General features: G+C 39.7%; 1 protein-coding gene across 21 annotated transcripts in view; it reads right to left on the bottom strand.

Moving 5' to 3' along the window:
• The window catches only part of SEC22C (SEC22 homolog C, vesicle trafficking protein), a 131,689-nt gene that overhangs the window by 92,240 nt on the left and 22,386 nt on the right, over positions 1-17,063 (bottom strand). For 17 of the 21 annotated variants that reach the window (XM_050942785.1, XM_050942782.1, XM_050942788.1 and 14 more), the window contains 4 exons: positions 15,414-15,593; positions 9,163-9,281; positions 8,426-8,491; positions 452-4,239 (listed from right to left, as the gene is read on the bottom strand). In XM_050942785.1, the coding sequence (XP_050798742.1) occupies positions 4,039-4,239; positions 8,426-8,491; positions 9,163-9,281; positions 15,414-15,593 (566 nt within the window). In that variant the 3' untranslated portion in view covers positions 452-4,038. Of the gene's footprint in view, positions 1-451; positions 4,240-8,425; positions 8,492-9,162; positions 9,282-15,413; positions 15,594-17,063 lie in introns of those variants that run through there. The other 4 variants (XR_007772845.1, XM_050942791.1, XM_050942792.1 and 1 more) reach the window with 1 other exon arrangement.

Below are 17,063 nucleotides of genomic sequence, written 5' to 3'. Positions count from 1 at the left end.
TTAAAAAAAAAGTGCAAGATGAAACTGAGGTCTGCAGGACCAGACCTTCAGCTGAAGCTCAGCAAAATCTTACCTGACACAAAGCAACCATGATCTGCGAAGCAAGAACATCCTTCTCATTAACGGTACTTTTATATTTTTATCAGAGAAAATGCAAAACATTTTGAACAGCTCTTATTTTAAATACTGTCAAAATGTAAGTAAAGAACTTTGGCTCATGTTCAATAATAAGGAGGTACTTTAAATTGATATATTAAAAAGTCAGGCCTTGATAAAGCTTAGCGGCATATAGAGCTACAACAACATGTCACTTGACATTTAATTGTTCCTTGTCATTTGAGTAATACAAAAAAGACACCAACTGCTGTTTCATTGTGCTTTTGATTCACTGATAAACTTGAAATGTTTAAAAAGATTATAATTTTACGCTTCCTTGGGCATTTATTTTATGATGAGTTCAGAAATATTAAAAAAATCGATTAAGTCCTAAAATAAAAAAGGGAATATTTGAAAGTGGTACTTTAAACATCAAATTTTTAAGCAAGTGTTATGTTAATCATGAAGTGTGGGAACTGCTGCCTTAGCCTATTCCACACAGTTTAATAAATCTTAGTATCAAGCAGTTTTCATAGAATATCAGGGTTGGAAGGGACCTTAGGAGGTCATCTAGTCCAACCCCCTGCTCAAAGCAGGACCAATTCCCAACTAAACCACCCCAGCCAGGGCTTTGTCAAGCCTGACCTTAAAAACCTCTAAGGGGATTTACCTCCCTAGGTAACCCATTCCAGTACTTCACCATCCTTCTAGTGAAAAAGCTTTTCCTAATATCCAACTTAAACCTCCCCCACTGCAACTTGAGACCATTACTCCTTGTTCTGTCATCTGCTACCACTGAGAACAGCCTAGACCCATTCTCTTTGGAACCTCCTTTTAGTTAACTGAAAGCAGCTATCAAATCCCCCCTCATTCTTCTCTTCTGCCGACTAAACAATCCTAGTTCCCTCAGCCTCTCCTCATAAGTCATGTGCTCCAGCCCCCTAATCATTTTTGTTGCCCTTCACTGGACTCTATCCAATTTTTCCACATTCTTCTTGTAGCGTGGGGCCCAAAACTCGACACAGTACTCCAGATGAGGCCTCACCAATGCTGAATAGAGGGGAATGATCACGTCCCTTGGTCTGCTGGCAATGCCCCTACTTATACAGCCCAAAATGCCGTTAGCCTTCTTGACAACAAGGGCACACTGTTGACTCATATCCAGCTTCTCGTCCACTGTAACCCCTAGGTCCTTTTCTGCAGAACTGCTGCCTAGCCACTCGGTCCCTAGTCTGTAGCAGTGCATGGGATTCTTCCTTCCTAAGTGCAGGACTCTGCACTTGTCCTTGTTGAACTTCATCAGATTTCTTTCGGTCCAATCCTCTAATTTGTCTAGGTCCCCCTGTATCCTATCCCTACCCACTAGCGTATCTACCACTCCTCCCAGTTTAATGTCATCTGAAAATTTGCTGAGAGTGCAGTCCATGCCATCCTCCAGATTATTAATGAAGATATTAAACAAAACCGGCCCCAGCACTGACCCTTGGGGCACTCCACTTGATACCAGCTGCCAACTAGACATGGAGCCATTGATCACTACCCATTGAGCCCGACAATCTAGCCAGCTTTCAATCCACCTTATAGTCCACTCATCCAGCCCATACTACTTTAACTTGCTGGAAAGAATACTGTGGGAGTCCATACCAAAAGCTTTGCTAAAGTCAACCTAAATGTTCCCTTTCCTCAGTTTCATTCTATTACCCTTAGTTATGCCTCCTTGTGCCCCAACTTCTCTCTCATCTGACCCAATATCTGAAGGACAAACATCAAGAAAGTAACGAAAGGGGTTGACCTATGCTAAGCAGTGACTTTCCTTTTCTCTTCAAATATCAATACCTGGACAGTCCTCTGTGGACTTCTTTCAGTGTCTGTCTTTGGTACTGATATCTGGAACTGAATGAAATAATTCCATGAGTGCTTGCATCCAAGCTGTATGAAGGATTATGATCCTTCCCTGCTCTGAGACATGCCTCTGAGACATGCCCCATGCAGCCTACAATTACAGGGCCTTTTAGGCTGTCATATCATCTTGCAATTTCACACCCAATTTACTATCTCCCATTAAGCTAAAGTTTCCACTGCTCTCTAGGTTTCTCCCCACCACTGTTTCTGATCTTTCATTTTATCCCTCTCCTTCTTATCTATTTTTCCCTTTTTAAAGTTTATTTACTCCTGGAATTTCAGCTGTTTCCTTTACAACACAGTGCCTTTCCATGTCCCAAAAACACAGCAAATGATTCTTCTATTTCACTGTAGCAGTGCATTGGACTAGGTACAGTAAAGGCTGTACTACTGAGAACAGCAGACATCAATTCAATATCCAATCACTTAAGTCTTTACATAAGGATTTATGCATTGGCTGCACAGATTTGCATTGCACAAGTTGTCAGAGGAAGCTGGAGGTTTCGGCAGCTGGATAGTCAGTTGTTAGGGCTTTCAGCATACAATGTGTGGACTGTGGTTTAAAATGGATGTTTCTGCTATAATAGTCAGTAGTGAAATAGATAATACTGACTAACATTTAAGCTACCTACAGAGCCAGGAAGGTAACTGCCCACCAATTTAATCTCTTTGCAACCATGAAAGGTAGAGACATTAAGTGAAAAAACAATTCCTCAGCAAGGAGATGAAATTCTACATAATACATGGAGCTACCATAAAACAGTTAAGTGAGAAAAAATTAAGAAGGTACCTCCACAATATTACACCTACAAGCTTCCTGTAATTTCTCAGTTTCATGATTCTCCACTAACCCTCCAAAAGATAGCTGCATCAAAATATTAGACACTCTCTTATACAGAGACAACTTACCAAAAAAGTATCAAAAAAAAGTGTTCATATACATTTTAAATGTCAGTATATACTTCAGCACATTAAATACCAGAATATACACTGCAGCAGAGGTGGACAAATTCAGCTCCTAATGACTATATTCAAAAGTGCATGCTCATAAATTAACCTTAGAATGAGAGCTTAAATGTAAAATAAAGAGAATCTGCTCTTGCTTTCCAGAATGGGGAATGGATTTCTAAATCGCTAATAATGTATTTTTGAAAGGTGGAAAAAACTTATTGGGTTGTCACAAAATACATCTTCCAAGCTTATTTATCTATATAAACCAAACAAACATATTACTACCCTTTCAAACAATGTGACCTTCAACAGGGAAATAAAGGCCACTTGGGCTGAAAGGTCAGTTGTGTGTTTTCTTGGTTTGGTTTATGCAGCTTCAAACTTCCTGATAATTTCCCAGTGAGCTCACACCATACCAACAATTAAGATGTACAGTTTACTCGAGACATTTTACATCCTTTACAGTTTTTAAAAAGGCCCCTGCCCTTTTCTTTTCTTCAGACCCCTATAATTCTATTTAACCTTAGTAGGATCTCCAGGGTAATCCTACTAAAAGCATTTTTCCCCACCAATTAAGGGCTAATTATGGCAAACACCTCCTTAGCTTACATCTGTCAAGCAACTTGAGATCTATAGATGAAAGTGCTAAGCATTATTATCCCCAATTTTAATCTATCTTGGTTTTAATGTACAATTTCAATGTTTTCTGTCAAACTCCCAGGGCAACACAGTGAAATAGTGAACTGTTGCAAAGCAAATGAGACAAATGAAGAGAAATTGACTGTTTGGTGTTAGTCAAGGAGTACACTGAAAAGACTGAATACTGAAGATTCTTAACAGCAGTGAGAACCTCCATTACGAATGCTTGCAAATAGTCTGCAATGCACAGTTGACCTACCACTAATCCCCTGCAGGTCTATTTGACACTAATTATAACAGCACAGTTTATTTCAAGTTGTTTCGTTTCAAAACCTCTCCCTTGTGATAACTGCTGTTGTGCATTTTTTAAATATTCCCCAAAGTATTTTTGGCCACTGTAAGTAAATACAAGAGTTTTTAAAATATGAGTGATGAATCCCACGTGTGTTTTCATACTCCAAAATCAGGCTGTGTCTCCATCAGTTGCCTTGTCAGTATCTGATATGAAGAAAGAGAAGCCACTCCTATGTGAAAGAGTATTTGCCAGATGTTCCTTAATCCACACAAGTAAATGTTGCATAGACAAATGGAGAAAAACAATACAAACGCTTTCATCTTCCTTGATGAACCGTGGAACAAGTACAAATAACACTGGAATAGCACCAGAGAAACAAGGTTAGCAACATCAAACTGAATACACACAGACAAGGATCACAGTCTACAATTACTGGCACCTATGATTTAGGGATGCACACAACAAGCTTAAAGCTCTTTTCAAGTCTTATCTATTATAAGACCATCCATCCAACAGAAGTGAATTGGTGGCCTCAATCCAGATCGTACTGAACAGGTATCGTATCCACAACAAAAGAAACCTGCCAGCGCAATCGGCACCCTTGTTGATAGTCTAGAAAGGATTAGCAAGAATTAAACAAGTTTGAAAGCTAAATTACGTTCTAAGACTCAGATGCGAGCCTTGTAGGTTAAGGCTGAAACTCAACGGCAGGGAGATATGAGGCAAACCTATACTTACTTCTGCTGTACCTATTCTGGGCATAAATAAAGGGCTAAATTAACAGTGATTTTATCCCAGAATTCACTTTAATATTAAAGGATATAGTTTCTAACAAGAGACTCAGAGCAAGATTTAAGCAAAACAAACCAAAAAATTCTCAGTGCAGGTACAGTCCACTGGTTCAGTATATTTTAAGTGTCCTCCTATAGTGGTTGGTTCACATAACAGGGTAAGAGCCTATTATGTGTGCCAGCTAAAGGAGTCACTTGTTTAGCTCAAGCGGTCAAGACTCACGCTTTAATCTGCTGGAGGCCCTGGGTTCAAACCTTGCTGGTGACACAAGTGGGATTGCTAAATACACAGCACTTTGCACCGAGTATGATTATGCATGGTCACTTCATGGCCCTGTTCTGCCATAATTTAAGAGGGCAAAGAGCCCAAAACACAATGTTTATTAGCATTTTCCACTCTCAGGTGAGAAGTTGGGAAAGTCAAGAAAGAGCTACTCTATGTAAAAAGGTGAAACCGACTGGCATCAAGTTATGGAGCACAGCATGTCTCCATAAAAAATACGAAGTTTCTACTATGAAATACTGGCACAAAAAAATAGTATAAGCTACATGATTACTTCTCTTATTGTATGTATATGTATCACCCCGGGGTGGATCACCAGCAGTCAGGACCAAGGGTAGGACCTCTGAATCTATAAGCATCAGACTCTACTTCCTGAGCTAAGAGACCCAGGCCCTGTTATCTCAAAGCCAGCAGCAGGTCCAAACCTCTAAGTGGTCCAGCCATTAGAGTAGACAGAGAACCACAGTAAAAATGGGTTACACGTGTACCAGAGCGAGGAGTTGTTTCACTTTAGCTGCCTCCCATCTTATTTTGGCAGAAATATCCAATAAATTTAAAGGGCAATAAACTTCAATCACAGTCAGAGAATCAAGCCAAGCTAGAAGCCATGTGGTACAATAAAGGACTAAGCCCAGAATAGTAAGTTCCTGAAATTCTGTGATTGGACAAAACAGAAATCAGATATTAAAGGTACATTTCATTATCAACCTAGGGTAACCTAACATGGCAAATAGTTTTCTAAATATTTCTAGCATATTAATAATCACCACACAAATACTGAAAGTGATACTTCACTAATTTACATTTTTGCAAGGTGTTCTTTGAAAGAGGTCTGGAGTTTTATTCACACTTAGAACTTGATCTTTATGCCAATTATAAAAACTTTGAGGTTTTTAAAGAGCAATGATGCATAAGCCTAAATCCAAGACCTCAGCTCCTGGAAGAAATAATACTTCACCCCTCTTGGAAACCAGTCATCTCTGTGCCAAGACTCATTTATCACAGAGCTGCACTTGGCACTTTACAGCAAAGATGGACTGTATCAAGCCTGTAATTACTATTTAACAAAGGTCAAATTCTGCCCTCATATTCGTGCTACTTCACTTAAATCAGTGGAATTGAGTGGCTGCAGTGACAGAACACAACAACTTGGTCTTCCGATTAAACCTTAGATTATGCAGAAACCGATGTGGCATTTTATATACAATAAATATACTGGCTCTTTCTGCTGTAGATTTGAGAGCGAGTCCAAAGTAACTCCTCATTTGAAGAAAGGGTGATCTGGGCAAACAGCAAGGTTTTTAAAGTATTTAATAGTTTAAATGTTAATTTGTTATAGTCTAGAATTTCTCTATTTTAGCAAGGAAGGTTAGTTTCCAAAGACAAGACTAAATAGCAATGTTGATTCCCCCCCCAATCCCCCAAAACAAGGGTCCAGCCAAACCGGAGACAGTTTAAAATTTCAAGACTTATTTTTAAATAAAAATTGGAGCATGTAGTTTTGCCCATTTTCAGTCCATTTTCCCAGTTATGCAAAGTCTGAGCTCCTCAAATAATTGAGCTCAATTCAAGCACCACATGACCCTGAAATCAGGATGACTGCTGTTTCATTTGTACGTTGGTTTGTTTAGACATGAGCATTCATCAATTATGTCCATGTGAATCAGAAAACCAAGAACGTAATTTAGAAAATGAATATGCCACAGCTCTAAGGAATGCCAAGCACGAATGCTTGTTCTACCACTATACCGTGCAAAAGATTACTCAAATTCTTGCAGAGCTCTCAGAGAAGAGAAGGGGGTTTCGGTTACCATTTGAAATAATGCAAGGAGAAATAATTATCTGGCAGCTACCTTAAAAGAATGAGGAGATGAGGGCTGCACATGCTATTAAAGAAGTAGATTGGATATTGGGCCAAGCTCATGCTAAAACAGCCTGGAAGCAGGACCAACTCCCACAGAGATTTGTCTCTAAGCCAAGTTCAGCAGTGATGCGTAGAACTTAAGTTACAAAACTTTGTGCGAGTTGCGCTTGTTTACGCCAGAATTGGTCCACAGGTAGAATTAAATTGCAGTAACATTTTTGCACTCCATCAAATGACAGATCAGTGTAAGTTACATTACTTTACCACTCACACCTGATGCATAAGTTACACCATTAACGTTAGCAATTCCTTTTACCTACTGACTAGGAGTCCGTTGCAATATCCAACATGACTGCAATGCAAAAGGATCTTCATATATGACCTCAGGATTGTTTATTGGCAAAAAGAGAGGAGAGGAGATTCTGAATGCAGGAACAATAGTCAAATACACAGCTGGGTGACATAAAAGTTATTATGTAAAGTAAACAGATGTGCACGTGGCAGGGTGTTGGGCAAGAACTGCTGGCTCAGCCCTCTGTCACACCAGCCCCCATTAAGGGAAGTAAACTGGAGCTGGCTAGAGAAAACCTGCAACTAACTGGGAGACAGTCGCCCACCCAATTATCCTGGGGCTATATAAATGGCTGGGATGAAGGAAGCCAAGAGGAGGAGCAAGGGAGTGGAAGCAGAGTGATAGCTTTTCCCTCCTGGGTGCAGACACTAGAACCCAAGTGATGTATGGTGAAAAGATGGTGAGAGCACAACCTGTAAATAAACGGCATCAGTGATTACTGAAGCCCAGGGTCTCTGAGTGACTGTCAGCACAACAGGGGCAGGGGCCAAACAGGGCCCTGCAGCGCCCCACTACAGCACATAATTGTCATTTTACAGATAGAAAGACGAAGGCTGAGAAGTTATGAGATTTATTCAAGGCTGCACTGAGCCAATGGCAGAGTTAGAATAAAACTTAGCAGGCCCTGGATTTGTCTCAGATTCACAAACAATTTTGGTGATTTGTTATACATTATGGCAGTGAAACAATGGAAAAAACAAGGACTGTGCTATAGTATCTTAAACATTTTCTAAAGAGAATCTTTAAGTGTGAGTTTTAAAAGAAGTTAATATAATTAAAACTATGGCTCAAGGCTTTTGAAGTTGGTATGACTTCGCTTTTTCAAGCGGTTTAAAGAAACGCTACAATGCTGGAATAGCACAAAGCATATCTATTGCTGTTTTGGGGAGTTATTTAACTAGTGGTTTGCCTTGGGGCTACTCTAAACCAGAACAGTTCTTGAGATATCTGTACAATGAAGAGGATAGATAAACCTACAGCTGAGGGGTTGAGAGGAGCAATTTGTCAATAGGTGCATACTGGGTTAGAAGTGTGAAGGCTCCATTTGTAAACTGAATCTACCCAATGGCCAATTTTTGCTCCTGTGTCATGTATGCAGCCAAACGCAGAATTTCACCCAGTGAACAGCCAATGTGCTTCTGAGTCTCCTATTCTGCTCATTGATCGTACTCCACAAATGTTTGTTAGATGCAGAGCAGTAGATGAAAAATGCAGGAAGAGTGCCAGAGCACAACAGCTAAATTGATCATACCTGAAAAATGCAGGCTAGAAAAGACAGGAGAAATGCTATTACATTTCCAATTCCCTCATGGTCTTCCTGTTTGGGGAAGATAACAAAAAAGAATTTTTTAAGAGTTACTGAGTTTTAGTTGTGCAAAGTGCTGCTTGACATTTTATAGAAGTACTTAGTACCACAGTACAATGAGAATATCATAACTGCAGAATACGAAGTCAGACTGGAGTTAAATCAATATTCATTGAACAAAATACCAGAAATTGAGATGTACGGATCAATTTATGCCACAAAATAAAAACTGTGAAACACTAAATGATTTAGACTTTTTTTTAAAAGAGGTACTTTATGCTGATTCCACAATACATTTTCTAAATGATATAAAAATGCACTATCTGAAGAAACACATGCAATTTATCAAAACAGACATTTTAAAGTGGGATAATATGTCCACATAAAACCCTTCCAGGATGTCAAAAGTAAGATTCTCCTCCACCTTTCAAATGAACTACATCACTCCACTTCCTTCAGGAAAAAAAGATTTTGCAACATGCCCTGAAGCTCAAAAAATTCAGGCTCTGACAGATCAGAGTGCATGAAGTATATTCATTCATGTGAATAATGCTCTCCGGATAAACAAAGCATAACTTAAAAAGCTATGGTGTGCAATAGCCACCAATGATCTGATACCTGTATAACTCTAATCCTCCCCTCCCTGCCCACATAGTACAACTCAAAAGTCAATAAAAGGTTACCTGAAAAGAATACTCCGCTAGATGAACTCCTCGAATGAGGTTCAATGCTCCACACATGATACTGAGAACAAGGGACAGAATCCCCAATGGAGTCACAGGTTGCATTCTGTAGATAGGGACTTCAGATCCAAAAAAAAAAAAAAAAAAAGAGATACTATTGAAAATTACTTTCAATTACTTCATTCCTTTTTCATAAGGTAACTCAAATTCAGTCAAATTGTGGGTTGTATATTCAAGGCCTTGTGTACTCTCTGGCAAGATGGACTTTAGTTTTGTGGCAAGGCGCCCACAGTTTCTGCTGCACTTCATTGCTGAGTTCTCAGGGCACCTGGAAATTTTACAGCAGCTACCAATAAGCTGAAGTGGTTTTTAATGGACTGAATGATAAGATTAGTCCATTAGCACTTGCATTATGCATCTGGATATTAAGTGTCACTTATTCTATGCCACATCTAAATTTTCATTTGCCAGCATGCTACAGATTTTTGTATTGAAGATACTGCACTTCCTTATCAGTAGAAAAGCCGGAGGTTTTGGCATCCAGAAGTCATGGCAGGTGGCTTACAGTTCTGGCACCCAAGAAGCAGTTATAGCTTTTGACACTGGAGAGGAGAAGTATCTCCTCTTTGCTGCTCCTTGCGGGCAGAGATAACTTTACACATAGGGATGGAAAGGGGCTTTAACTCTTAGAGTGCATCTACACTGCAGGATTCTTTTGGCGGTGTGTAGTATATATACGTGTATAGGCCTTCCAGCACAGGTATCAACAGCAGCAGCATAGATGTGTTCTCTACTGGCCCAAGCTGTGCCTCCCATCTACACTGCAACATCCCGCTGCGGAGCCCTTCCACACTGCAGGGAAAGGCTCCAGCAGAAAAGAAAAGGCTCAGCATTTCCCCACTGCTCCCCCTTTCCAGAGTACTTCCTCCCTGCAGTGAAACGCTCCGGCAGCAGGGAGCAGCTGAAGTCTTTCCACACTGCCTGCCCTCTGCCCGACTTTCACTGCAGTGAAAAGCACACCGTATCCACTCTGCACTGCACAGCTTCACGAAAAGTGGTGTGTTGTGTAGACCTAGCTTTAGTTCCTGATCCCAGCAAACCCTCAACAGCTGCACTGCTGGTACCCACATCCAACATTGATGGTTTAAGCACCTTATCTGCCAACATTAACCTGCCCTTACGCTTCAGGAGGAACCCTTACGCTTCAGGAGGAACTTCAGCACTGAGATGAGTTGGCTAAGTTCACATCTCAGATATTGGGCTCTAATTCTCTCTAACACCAAGATCCACTAGATGCAAGAAAGAAGAGAAGGGTCATCAAGGAGTCTCCCTCATTCTTACAATGTTCTGGCCTCAGCCCAGATATAGCCAGTAGCTGGCTGTTATCCCCAGACTCTGTAGCATAGAGGAGCTCCACATTGCACCCTCACCAGCCACTCATGCCTGGAGGAGAGGGGGACAGAGGCAGCCGGCACAGGACGTAGTTCCACAAGCTTTTATGCCATCTGAGAATTCCTCTCTACCAGGTTAGGTCTCAGCTCAGCAGCTGCAGCTGGATCCCAGCATCTTTGAGTTGCTAAGGTAGCAAAGAGCCTACAAGCAGGGAAGATAACGTGGAGCACCATTTTATGCTCATTGCAGCTTCAGGAAGACTAAACAAAATATACTAAACAAAATAGACAAGGTTTTCCATATACCCATAAGGGCTAGAGATGCATTTATAAAACAGCAGAGGACGGAAATGCAATCATGAAAAATACAGAATACCCAAGTTAAATATTTAAGCATTATATAAATCCATACAAACAATAAGTTTAAATATTAACTGTGTTAATATCAGACTTAAACACACAAGAGCAAGGAGTTAAAAGGCAGCAATTCCTTTATTGGAAGGGCCTCAGAAACAGAAGTAATCTTACTCCACCTCAAAAATACACACTAGTAGCAATATAGGGATGCAAAATTATGATGTATGTTTTCTAGCACCTTTAATCCAGCTGTCTCAAAATGCAGTACAAATATTACACTTCCCCAGGACAGGAGCTCCCCTACACGATAAATGCGTATCACCGCATTTCACTCTTTAGTGGAATGCAGCAGCTGTTTAATACAGTGATACTGAACAGTTTAACGTAGGAATGTCATCCAAATAAAGTTTTATCCTATAACAGAGGTTTCCTTAACAACATGAGTTTACAGCAAGCTTCAATGCTATTTGAATACAGTGGTGTGAATTAGCGCTAATAAATGGCTACGCAATTAACTCATCTGGCACGTCCCCACACACCTGCTTTTATTTCAGACACTGCTGTGGCAGCAGCCACATTAATTTTGTTATGCAACATGTCAGCATCCTGCAACATTTCAGTGTACGCTTGTGTACAATAATCAACAGTGCAGGTATCTCAGTCATTTAAATATGACTTTGCATAATAAACAACAGCAACGAAATTTAACATCTAAATGACTCACTGAACAGTGTTTAGTCTGATAAGCAGCACCAGCATGTTTTATTTTCTCAATGATCTGCACACACACTTTACTGTACATTACTCTTGATATTTTAGTAAAATTTAATCCAAGCAATAGTGCACATTCCTCCCCCCTACAATTTTCCCAAAAAGAGCATTGATTCTCCTGCCCTCGTCTGGCTATCACTTGATTGCAAGTTGACAAGTGTGTTCATGCAGACGACATATGCCTTGGCACTTCGTCACACCCCTCTGACATACCGAACAGCGTGTTCTAAACACAGATATGGTGGCTATGACAGATTGTCATCAGCTGCACCTGATACCAAGTGGAAGTAAGACTGTGTTGAGTGTTTTTCACTCACATCACGCACAAGTGGGCAGAGAGCTGAATATAGTTCTCAATGGTCAGTGAATAAAGCATAATTCACACCTGGTCTATCTAGGTGTCACATTGGACAGAACTCTCACATATTATGACCATTTTATAAAGACAGCAACTAAGGCCAAAACACGCAAACCTGCTCAGAAAACTGGCTGGAATGACATAGGGTACCAAAGCCCAAACATTACGCACTTCAGCCATGGCACTGTGTTATTCAGTGGCAGAGTACTGCACTCAGGTATGGGCTCACTTGTCTCACACAAAGATGATTGACATACAACTTAATTCCACCATGCGTATTATTTCAGGCACACTTAAATCTACTCCTCTACCATGTCAGTATCAATGGGGTAGCCGTGTTAGTCTGGACCTGCAAAAGCAGCAAAGAGTCCTGTAGCACCTTATGGACCAGGGGTCAGTAACCTTTCAGAAGTGCTGTGCCGAGTCTTCATTTATTCACACTCTGATTTAAGGTTTTGCATGCCGGTAATACATTTTAATGTTTTCAGAAGGTCACTTTCTAGAAATCTATAATATATAACTAAACTATTGTTATATGTAAAGTTAATAAGGTTTCAAAATGTTTAAGAAGCTTCATTTAAAATTAGATTAAAATGCAGAGCCCTTTGGACCAGCAGCCAGGATCCAGGCAGTGGGAGTGCCACTGAAAATCAGCTTGTGTGCTGCCTTCAGCCCCTGTGCCATAGGCTGCCTACCCGTTATAGACTAATAGACATATTGGAGCATGAGCTTTAGTGGGTGAATACCCATTTCGTCGGATGCATCTACCATGGTTACTGGTTCTCTGCAATATTGCTTCACTCAGTGTTTGCAGAGAGGAAAGTGTAGCAAAGCTCCTGATGACAGTGCAGGATATGCCACGTCCACTGTTAAAGACTTGTTTAATCCACCACATGATCATCTGTCCTCACATTGTCTGTTGAGGGATTTATGGTAGAGGACACGTGGTGAACTCCGTGGGCTGCAGGGAAAGTGACAAATAATTACCTTGTCTCGGACCCACTCAATGTCATCCCGGGTTTGATTTACCATGAAGGCAATGGAGCCTTCTGAACTGGTTTCGTACTGACATGGAATTTGTGCTGCAGCAAAATTTCAGTGGCATTTTATAGACAGTCCACATTGTCAACATGGGCAGCCACAAACTAGGACGCATATTTTGAGGACTGCAAAATGACTCAACTTCCTGGAGGTCTTCATACCTTGAACATCATTGATAAGAACACTGTGGCTTGGCTTGACCGGACTGCATATGCCAAATAAATAAATGGCCAAGATTCACTTCAGAGCCAATGAGTGTTTCACTTTAAAACAAACAGGAATTGTCAATAACTAATATAAGAGTAATTCTTCCCTGCTTGAAGTAAGCATGTCATCAGCTTCCAGTCCCCAGTGAGAAACTACAGAAGACACATATTGAGACTTGAATATGATGAAGAATCTAGATTGGAAAATTTACAAATTCAAAGTTCTATACAGGAGGCAATAAGGGTTAATATCATGGGAGAAAAAGAGTGGAGATTGCTATGCCTGATCATGTGGGGCTGGTTTATTTCTGACTAGGAATTGATCTTTATATCCCAAGACAAAAAACTTTTAATTTTATTCCTATATAAAGTCTTAGGCACTCATAAAAAGTTGCACCACTTACAGTGGTACGGCTTATTCCCATATTTAAGAGAATAAACCATGCCAGAACTTCACTGGCTATATAAACACCATCAAGATAGAAGTTAAGCTTTCCAGAAGGCAATGACCAAGGGAATAATGCAAGCACCAGGTTCATGCATTGTTCTTTAGCATGGTACAAAAGGGGTTCCCTCTGGCCAGAGGAAAATAGGGAGTAAATGGCTAGACTATGCTCACCTTTTCTTCATTAGAAATAGGGAGTCAGAGGATCTGGTCACAACATGGTTACAAAGTGTAGATAGGAACTAACCACCTCCCTGTGACAAGACTAAAGCCTTGGACAGCACACATTTTTACCTGTTTACAAGGACATGATTAGGTCCTGTCTATACTATAACTTTCAACCTTACTGTAATCAGATCCCTTGGCTTTGTGTTGTAACCAAGTTTCCTGAGTAGTATAGTTGTAGTGTAGATAAAGCCTCTGTTTCCTTCTAAGATAGAACAAGCAAATTTTGGAGGCAGCAGAATGGGATTCAGTCACTGCTTCTATTAATGACAGAAAATGAAAGACTGAGATACAGAGGAAAAGCCAGAAAGGCTAAGTCAAGCAGCGGTAGACAGATGAGGCTGAAAATGGTTCTTACAATAAGGATGAAAAAATATCCAGGAGTATCTGGGTTAGACCACTGAAAAGAGCCAGAGGCACAAACCTAGATGGAAAATGGAAGGAAGTAATAAAGAATCCTGAGGTTATGAGAACTGAATATTTAGTTCTGATCATTTGTTCAGGTCTAGCTTGGAAATTTTTACTGGTCTTGAAAGTATCTGTACTAGTTCAGAGTATTTCTAAGCCTAGCAGGTCATAAGATATTGTCCTTTCACATGTGGTTCTGAAAACTGATCACTAATATAACTTGCCAATCAAATCTGCTTGGTTTATAAATAAAACAGATTTTTTTTTGTTAGCCATACAGATTCACCCTGAAATAAGCAAATCAAGCTGTGTTCTAAGTTTCTGCATGGAAAAACGATACTTTAAAATGTATCTATTTGTTTTTCAGTGTTTGTTATACAGTGTTATCAGTGTGAAAGCTCTCCATGATATTTATGTAGATGTTTATCATAACTGTAAAATAGCTCTAATTCTGGTTTTTATGTACAGCAACTTTAAATGTAAGTGGTTATCTTGCCTGGCTACTAGGGAATAGGGAAAGGCGAGATGCTCTGAAACAATTCAAGATGGATAATCTTAAGTGAGACATCACCCTGCGGTCTCATATCTATTCTTTGAATCATTTTCTTCCTTAATCTAAAATAAATCTTCTAGACTGGAAATATATTTTGGGTCTTTATTTATGGAACACATAATATAATGAAGCTCTTTCTCTTAAAGAAAATTAAAGCCTCAACTTGCTTAAATGCAGGGGAATGTGCAATTCGTAATTCCAGTTATAATGAACTTCTATAGAGAAAATGATTTATGGTTAAAGATGAACTACTATAAGTACTTCATTAGTTTCATTATGTATCTGCTATAACACAAGGCTTTATGTCCTCTTCATCTTGATGAAAAAGCTAGCCTTGAACAGGAACTATTTGTCTGAGGTTTATATGTGTTAACATGGGTTTCTCATTTCAGAAAAACACAACTGGGATTTTTAACTATTCATCATAGGTTAAAGGGTAGTTTTCAGAAGAACTGCTGACATTAAAAAAAAAAAACTTTGTATGCCAATAACTTACCAGACCCCATGTGTACTTCTGTGTACCCATTAATCATCCCGTTCATCAGCTCTATATCCTCTAGTTTCAGAAGCACAGGAGGATGGAACTTCAGCTCTTCCTGAATTTTCTCCAGGCTGTTCTTCATTTGAGAGCAACTTGTGTAGTTGAAATGGTATTTCACTTTCTGAATAATATTATCTATAAGAGGGTATCAAGAAATATTTTTAATTAAATACTGGGATTGTTAATGAGCTAATTGATACCCCGGACTTTACTATCCCGTTTTTTTAACCTTAATTCTAGCATTTCTGAAATGTCATTGTTTACTGTTTGGGTCAAATACTTTGATAGATAATCTACACAACAAATAGAAAGCACACTTCTGGATGCTGTAACACACACACTCCCCATCCCAGATATGCTTAAAACACAGCTTTACTCTGCACATAGAGATGACTAACCATGGTTTAGCAGGGTCTATGAATCACAATGAAGCTTTGAATGCTGTAATATACCATCTACTCCGCACAACTGAACTGTATTTTAACAGTGCCAGGGATTTTAGTTTTACAGTGCAAGATGGGACCTACTATTCAAAGTCACTGCAACAACTTCTGAGACCAGGATGCACAAGGATTTTCCTGAGACTTGTACTACAAATGACTCAGACAAATATTCATAGAATATTAGGGTTGGAAGGGACCTTAGGAGGTCATCTAGTCCAACACCCTCCTCAAAGCAGGACCAATCCCAGGACAGATTTTTGCCCCAGATCCCCAAATGGCCCCCTCAAGGATTGAACTCACAACCTTAGGTTCAGCAGGCCAATGCTCAAACCACTGAGCTATCCCTCCCCCCATAGTTAGATTTTATAACAGCGTTCTCATACAAAATTATCCCTCTCCACAGGTTTGAGTCAAGTGCAGAGCACTAAAACTACAACCTACAGCAGCATCTCAGTAACAATCATCCACATCTCCACAGTTGGAGCTCCCCATTACAGATACTGCCAACTGTTCTCTAGCCTAGCTTACTTGCTTATCTCTAAACTATGAAGGGTGGAGGTTTTGTTACATTATTTTTTATAATGAATCATAAGTAATGAAGCAAATTAAATGTAGAAGCATATTTATAAAGAGATCTGTTTTTTAAGTGAAGTAAAAAAAAAAAAAAAAAACTTAAAAGGCAATACATCCAAACAGTAAGTTACAACATATCATTTAGGTTAATGGCAGCTCCTACAGAACCAGACTACAGAGTGCTTTATGACCCAGAGTGCACAGCATCAGGCAAGGATAGGGGATTTCAAGCAACAACTACAGGGATCATATTAGCGTTGCAATATCCCAAGAGTTAAACAGTTACAAAGATCAATAACTACTAAGGCAATAGTTCAGATCTTGCAATTTATTCAGTGCAACTTACACATAGAAGAATGTATAAAAGATCATGCAACACCATAAGGGGGGAGGGAAACATGATACTGAAAATGAAAAATGCAAGGAACCAAAACTTTTGCATTTTATTTTCTTAGTACATGGCCAATGTGTGATTAAAATAAGCTAGAAATCCCTAGCCAAAATGCACGAGAGACAACAAAATGCAAATTTCAACACAGATTTATGAAGAAATTAGAATGTGGCTGGCAGACAATGCACTCACAATGCA

Source organism: Gopherus flavomarginatus, chromosome 2, assembly GCF_025201925.1.
Source record: "Gopherus flavomarginatus isolate rGopFla2 chromosome 2, rGopFla2.mat.asm, whole genome shotgun sequence".
NCBI classification, from domain to species: Eukaryota; Metazoa; Chordata; order Testudines; family Testudinidae; genus Gopherus; species Gopherus flavomarginatus.
This window is presented reverse-complemented; position numbering and strand designations above follow the sequence as displayed.